The 13796-nt window shown below is 37.4% G+C and overlaps 1 protein-coding gene across 3 annotated transcripts in view; it reads right to left on the bottom strand.

Annotated features, from left to right (window-relative positions):
• The window catches only part of VPS13B (vacuolar protein sorting 13 homolog B), a 354623-nt gene that overhangs the window by 109521 nt on the left and 231306 nt on the right, over positions 1-13796 (bottom strand). For all 3 annotated transcript variants that reach the window (XM_081322737.1, XM_081322739.1, XM_081322738.1), the window contains exon 35: positions 9055-9192. In XM_081322737.1, coding sequence (XP_081178863.1) covers positions 9055-9192 — 138 coding nt within the window. The remainder of the gene's footprint in view (positions 1-9054; positions 9193-13796) is intronic.

Raw genomic sequence — 13796 nt, 5'->3', positions numbered from 1 at the left:
AAGAATCCACTAACAGGCAGTGCCAATCATTTGAAATAAACATGAAATACAAACCAGCAAAGGAAACACCAAAAGCCACTACCAAAGGAAGATAATACAAAAGTAATTTACAAACTAAAATGCAATAAACAATTAAAAAGATTATGAATACGACTCTGTAGGACAAACAGGCAGAAGACTAGCAGAACATATCCATAAACAAGCTGTCAGAAGACACAAAACAACTTTACTAATCTTCTTCCAAATAGATAATCTTCAGCAGAATTGGAAAACAATGACAAACTTTAGAATTGAAAAATGCAAGCAAATTGTTAGAAGCATTGTACTCTGACCAAACAGGGATTAATACGCATATTAACTTAAATACTGTTTATGAAGATGTCAAAATATGTAATGAAAAATTCAGCATTACAAATTCAGTCATCAGCAAAGCACACAACATTCTCCCCATCACACAGCAATCAATCAACCGGTACATAAACTGGAGCCATCTCATTATGAAGCAAATAACACAAACTGAACCACAATTCAACAAGCACACAGACAAAAAAAATACCTTCCCAACAAACCAAACTTATAGTAATTTCCCTGATTACACAGGAAGCAATCAATTCACAAGTAAGACAGAATGATCAACTTATCAGACTAATAATCAAATAAGACATCAATCTATTATAAAACATCTGTCTACAGTTTACCATATTCAAGCATGCGCAAAGCACCAAAAACAAACAGATATACAATCCCATTTAATCACTGAACATCACATCTCCAAAATGTGTGTACCAGTAACATTCTCTAATAGGCTAATGAAACATCTGCAACCCAAAAAGCACCAAGAACTCCAACAATGCATCAGACTGAGGAAAAACTCTTATTTGACCTACATTTCTAAAAGGTGAAGGGAGCAAAGTTACAAGTCATTTGCCTCTAATGAAACTGTCAAATGTCTGTTTGTTTGTTTACTGTATTTACAGGTGAAACTCGAAAAATTAGAATATCGTGCAAAAGTTCATTTATTTCAGTAATGCAACTTAAAAGGGGAAACTAATATATGAGATAGACTCATTACATGCAAAGCAAGGTAGTTCAAGCCGTAATTTGTCATAATTATGATGATTATGGCGTACAGCTCATGAAAACCCCAAATCCACAATCTCAGAAAATTAGAATATTACATGCAATCAATAAAACAAGGAATGTACATAGAACAATATCGGACCTCTGAAAACTATGTTGTTGTTGTTAGCTGCGAAGTCGTGTCCGACCCATTGCGACCCTATGGACAACGTTCCTCCAGGCCTTCCTGTCCTCTACCATCTTCTGGAGTCCATTTAAGCTCACGCCTACTGCTTCAGTGACTTCATCCAGCCACCTCATTCTCTGTCATCCCTTTCTTCTCTTGCCCTCAATCTTTCCCAGCATTAGGCTCTTCTCCAGTGAGTCCTTCCTTCTCATTAGGTGGCCAAAGTATTTGAGTTTTAGCTTCAGGATCTGGCCTTCTAAAGAGCAGTCAGGGTTGATCTCTAGGACTGACCAGTTTGATCGCCTTGCAGTCCAAGGGACTCACAGGAGTCTTCTCCAGCACCATAGTTCAATTCTTTGGCGCTCAGCCTTTCTTATGGTCCAGCTTTCACTGCCATACATTGCAACTGGGAAGACCATAGCCTTGACTATACGCACTTTTGTTGACAGGGTGATGTCTCTGCTTTTTAGTGTGCTGTCTAGATTTGCCATGGCTTTCCTCCGGAGGAGCAAGCGTCTTTTAAGTTCTTGGCTACAGTCCCCATCTGCAGTGATCTTGGAGCCCAGGAAAATAAAATCTGTCACTACCTCCATTTCTTCCCCATCTATTTGCCAGGAATTGAGAAGGCCGGATGCCATGATCTTGGTTTTTTTAATGTTAAGTTTCAACCCAAGTTTTGCACTCTCCTTCTTCACCGGCAACAAGAGGCTCTTTAGTTCCTCTTCACTTTCTACCATTAGAGTGGTATCATCTGCATATCTTAGGTTGTTGATATTTCTTCCGGCAATCTTAATTCCAACTTTTGATTCATCTAGCCCTGCCTTTCTCATGATGTGCTCTGCATATAAGTTAAATAGGCAGGGCGACAGTATACAGCCTTGCCGGACTCCTTTCCCAATTTTGAACCAATCAGTGGTTCTGTGTCCAGTTCTCACTGTTGCTTCTTGGCCCACATATAGGTTTCTCAAGAGACAAATAAGATGGTCTGGTACGCCCATCTCTTTAAGAACTTGCCACAGTTTGACAAGAGGAATACGGCATTTGAAGCCCATGTCCAGGATCCGTCTGTGTGTGGTGGCTCTTGATGCACTGACTCCAGCCTCAGTCCACTCCTTGTGAAAGTCCCCAACACTTTTGAATGGCCTTTTCCTGACAATCCTCTCCAGGCTGCGGTCATCCCTGCTGCTTGTGCACCTTTTTCTTCCACACTTTTCCCTTCCACATAATTTTCTATTAATGTGCTTTGATACAGCACTTTGGGAACATCCAACTTCTTTTGCAATTACCTTTTGAGGCTTTCCCTCCTTATGGAGGGTGTCAATGATGGTTTTCTGCACAACTGTCAGGTCAGCAGTCTTCCCCATGATTGTGATTCCTACTGAACCAGACTGAGAGACCATTTAAAGGCTCAGGAACCCTTTGCAGGTGTTATGGCTTAATTAGCTGATTAGAGTGGGACACTTTGAGCCTAGAATATTGCACCTTTTCACAATATTCTAATTTACTGAGATTGTGGATTTGGGGTTTTCATGAGCTGTACGCCATAATCATCACAATTATGACAAATCACAGCTTGAACTATCTTGCTTTGCGTGTAATGAGTCTATCTCATATATTAGTTTCCCCTTTTAAGTTGCATTACTGAAATAAATGAACTTTTGCACGATATTTTAATTTTTCGAGTTTCACCTTTATATCCTGCCACAATCCAGGGCCTGGTGCTGCCAGGCCTCTGGAAGAGTCTCCCAGAATCAGGCTAGATCCCTCTCCTGTTGTAGTTTTCATGAAAATGGTAGAAAAAAATTATTTTGGAGAGCATTGATGTTCATGCACTGCAAAATCTTTTATTCCATTTTATTTTATTTTATTTTATTTTATTTTTATGATGCTTAGTGTCTTTTGGACTGGGGATTTATTGCTGTTATTTTATTAGTTTTATTATATTAATTATACTATAGAACTTTTTTTATATTAATATGTGAGAGACTGAGAAGCTTGGTTTATTGCAAGATATACAGTAAAAAGTAAATATAATATTCTCTTCATGGTTAATCATTTGGAAATTGCTAGTTTTCCTCCATAAATAGTTCGGCTTTCTCTTTGCCTACAAGTACCATTGTGTTCAGAGGATCTCACTCCCTCTGTAGTCTTTGTCTGACAGTTTGATTAGAAGCAAATGCACAAACTGATCATAAATACACTTTGACATGTTAACATTTCCTGTCCCCAATGACACAAGTTACAAAACTGTATTTTCATTATCTCCTAAATTTGCTTCGTTTATTTGTTTACATTTCTTTCAACATCAGAGCTGTGCAGGTAGAGGACAGGAAGGCCTGGAGGAACGTTGTCACATGGGTCGGACATGACTTCGCAACTAAAAACAAGAAGGTCCTTTGTAAAAGTTCACTGCAATGCATGGGAATGGATAAGAAGCAGCTCCCATTAAAGCAGCTGCATCTTTTCCTAGGCTATTTGTAAGGTATTTCCAGTTATCTTTTTACTGATGGTGACATATAGCAGTTTTTCATTTTTCCCAGCAAAATTCATCATTCTTAAGAATTGTGTTTAAAACCATTTCTTTCCTTCTTTTAGCTAATGGAAATCCCTCATCACAAAGGATCAGATAACTTACAGAACTCTGAATTTACTTGGGAAAGTAAGATTAATTGTTATTTTCTTTAATTAGCAAAACATGTGGTTAATGGATAATGGATACCCCCAAAGTCTTAAGCCTAATAGCCTGTTATATATCTGTTAATATTATCATATCTTCCCTCTAGTAAGCTGATATTTAGCCTGCATCAAAAATATTTCAAGCATTCTTATTATGTGGGTCTTCTAATCAACACACCAAATGGTTTCTGAATATTATCAAGAAAAGTCTGAAAGTCTGGTAAAATCTTAATGTGTTCAATTTCCTTGTTGAATTGTATTGTTCTAGTTTAACTGTTAACTTTAAAATCTCACTTTTTTGTTATCATCTGGGATACGTATACTTAGAAGTGTAATTGATGGCAACAGTAATCGCTTCCAAATAAGATTTTTTTTCAGGAAAAATTCTACCTCTTCAACTGATGCTGTCTGATAGGCGTATTCCATAAATAACATTTTTAGATTTTTGCAATAGGAAAAGTTTTGTTACTTTCTTCCTTTCTTCTTGGTCCAAATGCGAAGGCTGAAGACCTTGCTAAATTTCTCCCTCCTTCTGGAAGTGCTTTTATAAAGGGAAGAATGTCAAGGTGTTCTGGAAGTTGGCAAGTAAAGACAGCTTATTTCCAGAGAACCAATTTGTTTTGGGCTTTCTAAAAATTGATTTCATCCTGCATGGGTTATATGCACTTTCTAACTGGTGAAATGCATATATATTCCTGGACTAAAACTAGAGTTTGATTGAGTGTATAGTATCCAAATGTTCATGAATACTGTCCTTACCATTAATAGGAAATGCTACGAGGCAGAGACCTAGTAACCTAGCCTTCACTGTTTTACTAAATAGTGATATATAAAAGCTTCAATTGATCAAACCATGATAAGCAGCTGAGGCCAGTATCTAAGGGCTATCTGGCAAAAACCATGGCATATGAAATAGATATGATCTGAATGTAAGAAGAGTAAATGGCAAAAAGCAAGAATGAGTATTGAAATGAAAGTAAGGAAAACAGATACAGATGTCGTGTCCATGAAACCAACAGAAGGAAGGAAGGATGCAATAGAAGTGAATGAAAATGTTCTGATTCTGTGGAGTGAAGATGGAGCTGACCATCATTTAAAATCCACAATTCAGCAGTATTTTTTCTAATATAAGTAAAAAAAAATACAGATGGATAAGACCGGATAGGAGAGGAATATGAAAAGCAAAAGCAATATTGTGTATTATAAATACCTTAGACCAGACATGTCAAACTCGCAACGTCACGTGATGTCGCGCAATGTATTGGGACAGTTTTGCCATTGCTGGCAATGGGGTGGGTGCAGTTCTGGATGACGCATCCGGCCCACGGGCCAGGAGTTTGACACCCCTGCCTTAGACTGATGAAATAAAATAACATTCCCACTTGAAGTCCCAAAGATGCTTTGCCAAAAGGCAACTGGAGTTTCTTGGGTTTTTTTCCTTGAAAATGTTTCACTTCTCATCCAAGAAGCTTCTTCAGTTCTGACTGTAGAACAACCATGACCTGGATGATTGAGACTCTCCATAGACATTCCCACTTGCAGCTTTCCTTAGAACTGTCTTTTGTAACCAACTAAATCATATTTGTTTGAATGAATATTTGCTCTTTGGCATAATTCACTTCCTCTAACAAAAGAATGCAGCTTTATAACTATATCACTATCTGAAAAAGGTATTTGTAAAAAAATAATAATGAAAAAATAACCTTACCCAAGCACTGAAATGCTTTTGCAAATGATCCTAAGTTAATCAGAAAAGTATGTACTCTGGTCAGTTCTCCTTCTCATATATCATCTCTCATTAAATTATATTAAAAAAAACTCATTTCAAAGTTTAGCAACACCATGGTTAACAAAACTGTTAAACTGAGATCAAATGAGCACATTCCTACACTTATATGTGATATCATATTAGACAGCCTATAATTGAACTCTCTGAGAAATATGATTTTTCAAAAGAGTAACTATCTGATCTCATGCTACTTTTTCCTCCATAGACTGACTGTGCTGGGAACAGGTGATCCTGCTTTCAATTACAGAGGGCTAGCATGTCAGTGTGAGGCCTGGATTAGTTCACCTTCTCACAGGGAATTTGTCTCAGTTGGGAATGGATTTATTATGGCTTCACACATGGAACGGAGCTCATGTCAACTGAGGGCAATGACACATCATACGATTCAAATTAACCTGCTGTGGACTGTTTTGCAGGGCTGAGATTGTATATTAAAATGACGACATTTTAAAACAGCTTGAAAGAAACCAGGATTGTCCAAGTGCAATGGTTCCAATTTGTTCCAACTAATCTATCACCTGCTAGAGATATTATTGTATTGGGACTTCTGGTAGCTGCTCCTTTCCCGTTTTCTCCAAACCACTGACCCTGCTAATGGGTACAATTGTTTCCTTTGGAATAAATAGGACAGAATCTGTACAAAGTGCTTTTTTATGGATGGCTGGATGTATGTTATTCATCACAAAATGCAAACAACAGAAATGAGAGGGGGAAACCGTAGACATGCAGAGCTCATTCAGCAACCTTTTAATTTCTCATTCTTTATATATTTCTCAATTTGAACTGGCTAAAGATCTACAGCAAATCACTTTAGATAGTAAACTTTCAAGAAGCTTCAATTTAATATATGAAGAACTATCCAAGAAAAAAGCATGAATGAACAACTCTGGAACAGAACAGCTTGAAATTTTTTTGGACTTGTGATTAGATGTTAAATTTTATGAATCACGGACAGTTTTTGTAATACATTATGTCAAAAACTGTGACGTGTGTTGAAAATGTCAACACTCCCTTATTCTAGCTGTATACTTAAAAAGAAATAACACAAAAGTATTAGTGATGGTTCACTAAAATTAAATGACCATTTGAAATTAATTGAAATGTATATCTAGTTGCAAATGATTCACCAGTATTACACAAAATATACAGAAATTGCTAAAATAAATTAACTAACTGAATCATATTCTAAAAAAATAACTCTTGGGGTATTGAAGTACTGCAGTTTGACTGATGACAGAAATTTTCTTCATTTTCCCATACAAGGCATTCTCTCACACCTGACCTAAACCTGAAATAAACTGCCAGTCTCAAATAGCAATGCCTTCCTCCCACAGAGATGGGGTTACTCAATAAACAACATGCTGAATATAGATTAAGGGTTACATGTTCAAATAATCCAGGAGTTTGGCTATAGAGCCAGAATGTCTAGGCCAGAACTGAAGAATTGTATCTGGCAAATCAAATGATACACAATCATTATGTAAGGGGACCCATCAATGAGACAACTGTCACACATCTACTGGATCTACCACCGCATCAAAATGATGAAAGCAGCATTGTGCTGTAAGCTCCACTCCAAGCAACAGTCTTGCATCACAGGGTACAATGGTGTTTTTATCATTTGTCCCTCTTCTCTTCACGTAGACACTGTTAAATGCCTGAGAGAACACGCAATATGTGTGGGCACCATTTAGTTTGGTGGGATATAACTTCAAGCAGGCAACGCAAAATTCCTGTTTGCTTAGTTAACTTATTGTTGACTGTGGAGTACATGGTCTCTATTATGGTTAGTGCTTATCCATGTTTAAAGTCTTTGGTTTGAGCGATTAGAAGCATTCTCAAAAGTTGAAGTAATTATGTCCCATTTAAAACATATAATCTGGCCTTTGTAAAACATATAAACCTACAGAGATTTTCATATGATACCATACTTTTGTCACAAGTATCAAGAAATGAAATAGTTGATACAGTTAGTTCGCATCCCACCAGGCTCAAGGTTGACTCAGCCTTCCATCCTTCCGAGGTAGGTAAAATGAGGACCCAGATTGTTGGGGGCAATAAGCTGACTTTGTAATAATGCCGCTTGGGGGGTGTATGAAAGCCCTAATAAGCAGGCATATACATAGAATGAAGGCTACTGCTAAGCTTGTAAGCCGCCCTGAGTCTTCGGAGAAGGGTGGGATATAAATGGAATTAAAATAAAATAAATAAAATAAATATTGACAGTTCTCTATTCTCTGTATAGACCACAAGGTATCATAACTGAAAGAAGGAATGTTATAAAATATATGAGCAACCTAAAGTTTCTGAATTTGGGCAGAATAAAGAGTACAGATAGTTCCTGTTAACAGCCACTCATTCAGCAACTGTTCAAAGTTATGACAGTGTTGTACGAGAGGTACTTATGACTGGTTCTTGACGTTCTAGTCAGTATACCGTACTACTCTCGCATTCATATAGTTGTGATCTGGGCACTTGGCAACTGCCTCACACTTATGATAGTTACAGCATCTCACGGTCACATTATCACCATTAGTAAATCTTCTCTGTTGGCTTTCCATAAGCAAAGTCAGTGGGAAAGCCTACCAGGAATGTTGCAAGTCACTCCTGCCACTTTTTCTCCCAAGGGACCTTTGTGTCACACTCACATTGCAGCACCCCCTTTGCAGCCCATATGCATCCCACAGCATCACAGCACGCTATCCACAGCCTGCATGCACTAGTGCAGTGCTGCAGCAATCCTTCCACAACCCTTATGTGACATCACAGCAACCGCTTCATGGTCCACAAGGACACATGAGCACCGTAACTCTTCCCCAATTGCATAAATCCTTCTCCAGGCTTCATGTCCTCATGTACCTCTGCAGCATTCCCTCCCCAGGCCACACATACTTGCCATAGCACTCAGTGCCTCACTGGGAGCTGCCTAGGACTTGCAACTTCCAACCAGCTTCCCCACTGATTTTCCTTGTGGAAAACTGCAGGAAGTCAGAAGTTGCAATCACATCAGATTCTTGCTTAAGGACCTGGAAATTTTTATTAAAGATGGCAATGAGAACTGCCAGGATTGCCCTCGCTGAAAGTGATGCATCACGTGATGTTGTGCTTTATGCTCATATTGCTTAACAATGGAAATTCCTGTCCCAATCACCACCATTAAGCAACTACAACCTGTAAATAAATGGAAGATTTCTTTCTTTCTTTCTTTATTTATTTGTTTTTTTATATTCAGTGAATACCAACTATTACAAGTCTTTGGAAGATGAGTTATTGTATATGATCTTATGATCTGTGCTTGTTGCTCCAAGAAACATAATTAGTAGGTTAAATTTAGGTTTCTTACCTGGGCCATTGAGGAAGTCTTTAATCTTCAATGTTAAGAGAGGAGGCGGAATACCACTTTTAACATCTATTTCCCCTGCTACTGTCTGTAACCAGGTCTTACAGTAGTCAAGTGTTTCTGGGAGAGTTTTTCCAGGATCTACCAATGATAAGACCATTTATGACATATTGTTGATTAAATCACTAAAAGTATTAAAATAAGCCAAACTTTATTCTGTACATAGTATTTAAATATTATTCAGGGCACATATAAATTCTGCATTATGTTAATTACACTTTAGTAAAAAGTATTGACTGCCAAGTATGATCATCACCAAATGTAAAAGCCATCAGGAATGGACAAATATGCTTAGTATATCTGAAATATCTCTAGTAAGTGTGCATCTAATAAGTCTGTGATCTAAATTTTATTTCTTCTAGTAATGGATTTATATTTTCTCAGATGTCTTTAAAATGTTTTGCCCCAAAATAAAAGAAACTATAGAGATCAGAAAACCACATGGTTTGAGATGCAATAGAGTGCTTCTACTTATGGGTTATTTGATACAGTTTATAGTTTCACTGACACTTCAACTCCTTTTTACAGCCATACTTTTGAAGTTGACTTCAGTAGCTTTTCCTCTTGATTTTCTTTGCTGAATTCTTAATATTCCCAATTGTGACTAAAAGTTCACATTTGGTACCTCTCAGCTCTATGTCTTTCTTCATGGACACTGTATGTGAGAAATCATAATGGCATAAAACATTTAAGTTTTTGGCTGCTCACTATCTTAGCTTTATTTGTTTTTCTAAAACAAATTGAACAATAAAAGAATATAAGTAAAGCTTAATAATGTCATATCAACTTTGTGACACTTATTCCTCTTCTGTTAAATAATGTTTACCAATTATTTTTTTTTAAAAAACCATGCCCTTTAGATAATTTAAGGATTTTGCCAACCTGTGTTATTCATCTCAACTGATTGTTCTCTTTTTAAGCACACAAGCTTCAAACTTTAACACAATAGCTTCATAATTATAGCCAGCACATAGCAACACAGTATGAATTTTAGCACATCAAGTCTCTCTTGGAATGTATTAGTTAGTGTAATAGAACGATTCAGAAAACCTGGCAGGAATTGTTTTACATGAATGACAAAGGAATTTAAGGATTGCCAGTCCTATCAGCAAAGAAGAAATGGAATTTGTTGTCTGACAAATGAATGCACTAAATTGGGCAATATAATTTTTAAATTTTAGGTGAATATTTCAGTTTGCAAAAATAATCTAATGTGATTTAAGCAGATTAATGCCACAGAATTTTTTTAAAAAATAAATCCCAGTCTAATCAGACACGTTGTGAAAACTACAATTAATGGCTACGTAGAAGAACACGATGTTCTGAGAAATTGGAAATGCCAAATGCTAAGCAAATTTTTGCTATATCATTTTATTTTTATGATTTTTTAGTAAAAATAGTAAAAATTCTGGGTTCAGTTTGGTATCTTCATTATGTGGGCAGCATTTAACTTTTTAACTATTATTTTTGCATCTTTCCTTAGAAAGGAAATGGAGCTGTACAAAATTATGTCAATTATGGAAAGGAGGGAATTTCAGCATAACAGAATTTAATTAATTTAAATCAATTCAAGTCTCCAAAGCCAGATGAAGCATTATTGCAAGGTACTGAATGAAGTTGAAAATGTGACCACAGAACCATTCTCAATAGGTTTTGAAGATTAGTCAGATCCTTGAAAATGGAATGAGAACAAATGTCATCTCCATCTTCAGAAAGGGGAAAGAGGAGAACATAAGCAAGAACAATGCTGTAAACCTGGCATCTTTACTAGTTAAGGTTCTTGAACCGATTATGAAGTGGCATGTTTCTGAGCTCATGGATAGACATTTTACATTTAATAGGATCTAGTAGGGGTATATCATAAATAAATCATGCCATGCTAACTCTACAGTATCTCCTTCTTTTATAGAATTACTTGTTTGGTAGATTAGGAAATGCCACAAACAAATTATGGCTGATCTTCAGCAAACAATTCAATAGCATATCTTCTGATGCTCTTCATAAAATGGTATAATATGGATCAGACGATGCTCCTCTTTTATGAAATTACAATCAGCTTAATGACGGTACCCACAGAGAATTAATGTTTCTAGCCTGGAGGAAAGCATAATGTGAAGCGCCATAGGCCTCTATTCTGGACCCTGTGTTGTTCAACATTTTTTACCAATGACTGGGGTGAGAGAATTGGAGAGACACTTAAAAAGTTTGTACATGACACAAAACTAATCTTTTAGATGAAAGATAGATCAAAAAGATCTAGACAGGCTTGAGCAGTGGGCTGAAAAGAATAGGATGGAATTTAACTAAGAATTGTGAAGTTCTGTATTTGTGTAGAAAAATATGTAAGGCACAACTATAATCATTATCGTAATAGTAAAGTTGGAAGGGACCTTGGAGGTCATCTAGTCCAACCTCCTGCTCAGGCAGGAAACCCTATACCATTTCAGACAAATGGCTGTCCAGTCTCTTCTTAAAAACTTCCAGTGTTGGAGCATTCACAGCTTCTTGAGACAGGTTGTTCCACTAGTTAATTGTTCTAAATGTCAGGAAGTTTCTCCTTAGTTCTAGGTTGCTTCTCTCCTTGATTAGTTTCCATCCGTTGCTTCTTGTCCTGCCTTTGGGCGCTTTGGAGAATAGCTTGACTCCCTCTTCTTTGTGGCAGCCCCTGAGATATTGGAACACTGCTATCATGTCACCCCTAGTCCTTCTCTTCATTAAACTAGACATATCCAATTCCAGCAGCCATTCCTTATATGTTTTAGCCTCCAGACCTCTAATCATCTTTGTTGCTCTTCTCTGTACTCTTTCCAGAGTCTCAACATCTTTTATACATCATGGTGACCAAAACTGGATGCAGTATTCCAAGTGTGGCCTTACCAAGAGATTGTGAAGTGGTATTAATACTTCACGTGATCTTGATTCTATCTCTCTGTTAATGCAGCCTAGCACTGTGTTGGCTTTTTTGGCAGCTGCAGCACACTGCTGGCTCATATTTAAGTGATTGTCCACTAGGACTCTTGAGATCCCTCTCACAGTTACTACTATTGAGCAAGTTACCCCATATACTATACCTGTACATTTGGTTTTTCTTGCCTAAATGTAGAACCTTACTTTTTTCACCATTGAATTTCATTTTGTTAGATAGCGCCCAGTGTTCAAATCTGTCCAGATCCTCCTGTATCTTAAGTCTGTCTTCTGGAGTGTTGGCTATTCCTGCCACTTGGTGTTGTCTGCAAATTTGATGAATTGCCCATCTATCCCCTCGTCCAAATCGTTGATGAAGATGTTGAAGAGCACTGGGCCCAGAACAGAGCCCTGGGGCACCCCACTACACACTTCCCTCCATGTAGATGCGGTTTCATTGAGTACGGCCAATCAGCCAGCTACGAATCCATCTAACCCACATTTTTCTATCTTATCAAGTAGTAGGTTGTGATCTACTTTATCAAATGCCTTACTGAAGTCCAAGTAAATTATATCCACAGCATTCCTCTGATTCACTAATTTTGTCACTTGGTCAACGAATGCAATAAGATTTGTCTGGCATAATCTGTTTTTGACAAACCTATGTTGGCTTTTAGTAATGATTTTGTTTGCCTCTAGGTGCTCACTGTTTCATTATCTTTTCCAGAATCTTCCCAGGTATTGAGGTCAGGCTGATAGATCTGTAATTTCCTGGATCCATTTTTTCCCCCTTTTTTGAAGATGGGAACTACATCAGCTCTCTTCCAGTCCTCTGGTAGTTCCCCAGTGCTCCAGGATCTTTGAAAGATATAGTTCAGTGGTTCTGAGATCACGTCTGCCAGTTCCTTGAGAACCTTGGGGTGTAATCCATCTGGTCCTGGTGATTTGAACTCGTCTAGGCTGGACAGGTGCTCACTTACCATTTTCTTCCCTATCTTAACTTGTGTTTCTATTCTGTTTTTGGCACTATTTTTGATAGGTTGGTCTATTTTTTCCCTTTGTGTAAAGACAGATGCAAAAACGAGTTAAATAGTTCTGCTTTCTCCCTGTTGCTTGTCACCTTCTTGCCACTTTCACCCACTAATGGACCAATCATTTCCTTTACTTTTGTTTTTTGTTTTTTACATGTTGAAAGAAGCTTTTTTTGTTATTTTTGACTTTGGTTGCAAGCCTTAGTTCATAAAGGCTTTCCTAAATAAAATGAAAGAGGCTTGGCTTGACAGTACAGGCAATCCTTAACTTACAACTATTTGTTTAGCAACTATTGGAAGTTACAATAACACTGAAAAAAGTAACTTATAACTGGTCTTTGCATTTACAATAGTTGCAGCACCCCCTGATCATGTGATCGAAATTCAGGTGCTTGGCAACTGGCATATATTTATGAAAGCTGCAGTGTCCTGGGGTCACATGATCTCTGTTTACGATCTTCCCAGCAAAATCAACTGAGGAAGCCCAATTCGCTTAATGACCACGTGATTCACTTAGCAACTGCAGTGATTCGCTTAACAACCATAACAAAAAAGATTGCAAAATCAAACATGATTCACTTAATCATCTTGGTTAGCAATGGAAATTCTGGCCCAAACTGTGGTCGTATGTTTAGGACTACCTGCAGTACATACAGAATGCACTTGGCTGTCCTCCTCAACAACATATTAAACGTGAATCAGGAGTCAAATGCAGATGCTAAAAAGGCAAATGCTACTTGGGAGTGTATT

Source organism: Vipera berus, assembly GCF_964194415.1.
Source record: "Vipera berus genome assembly, chromosome: 3".
Classification (NCBI taxonomy): Eukaryota; Metazoa; Chordata; class Lepidosauria; order Squamata; family Viperidae; genus Vipera; species Vipera berus.
Note: the sequence above shows the minus strand (reverse complement) of the source record. Positions and strands in the feature narration are given on the sequence as shown.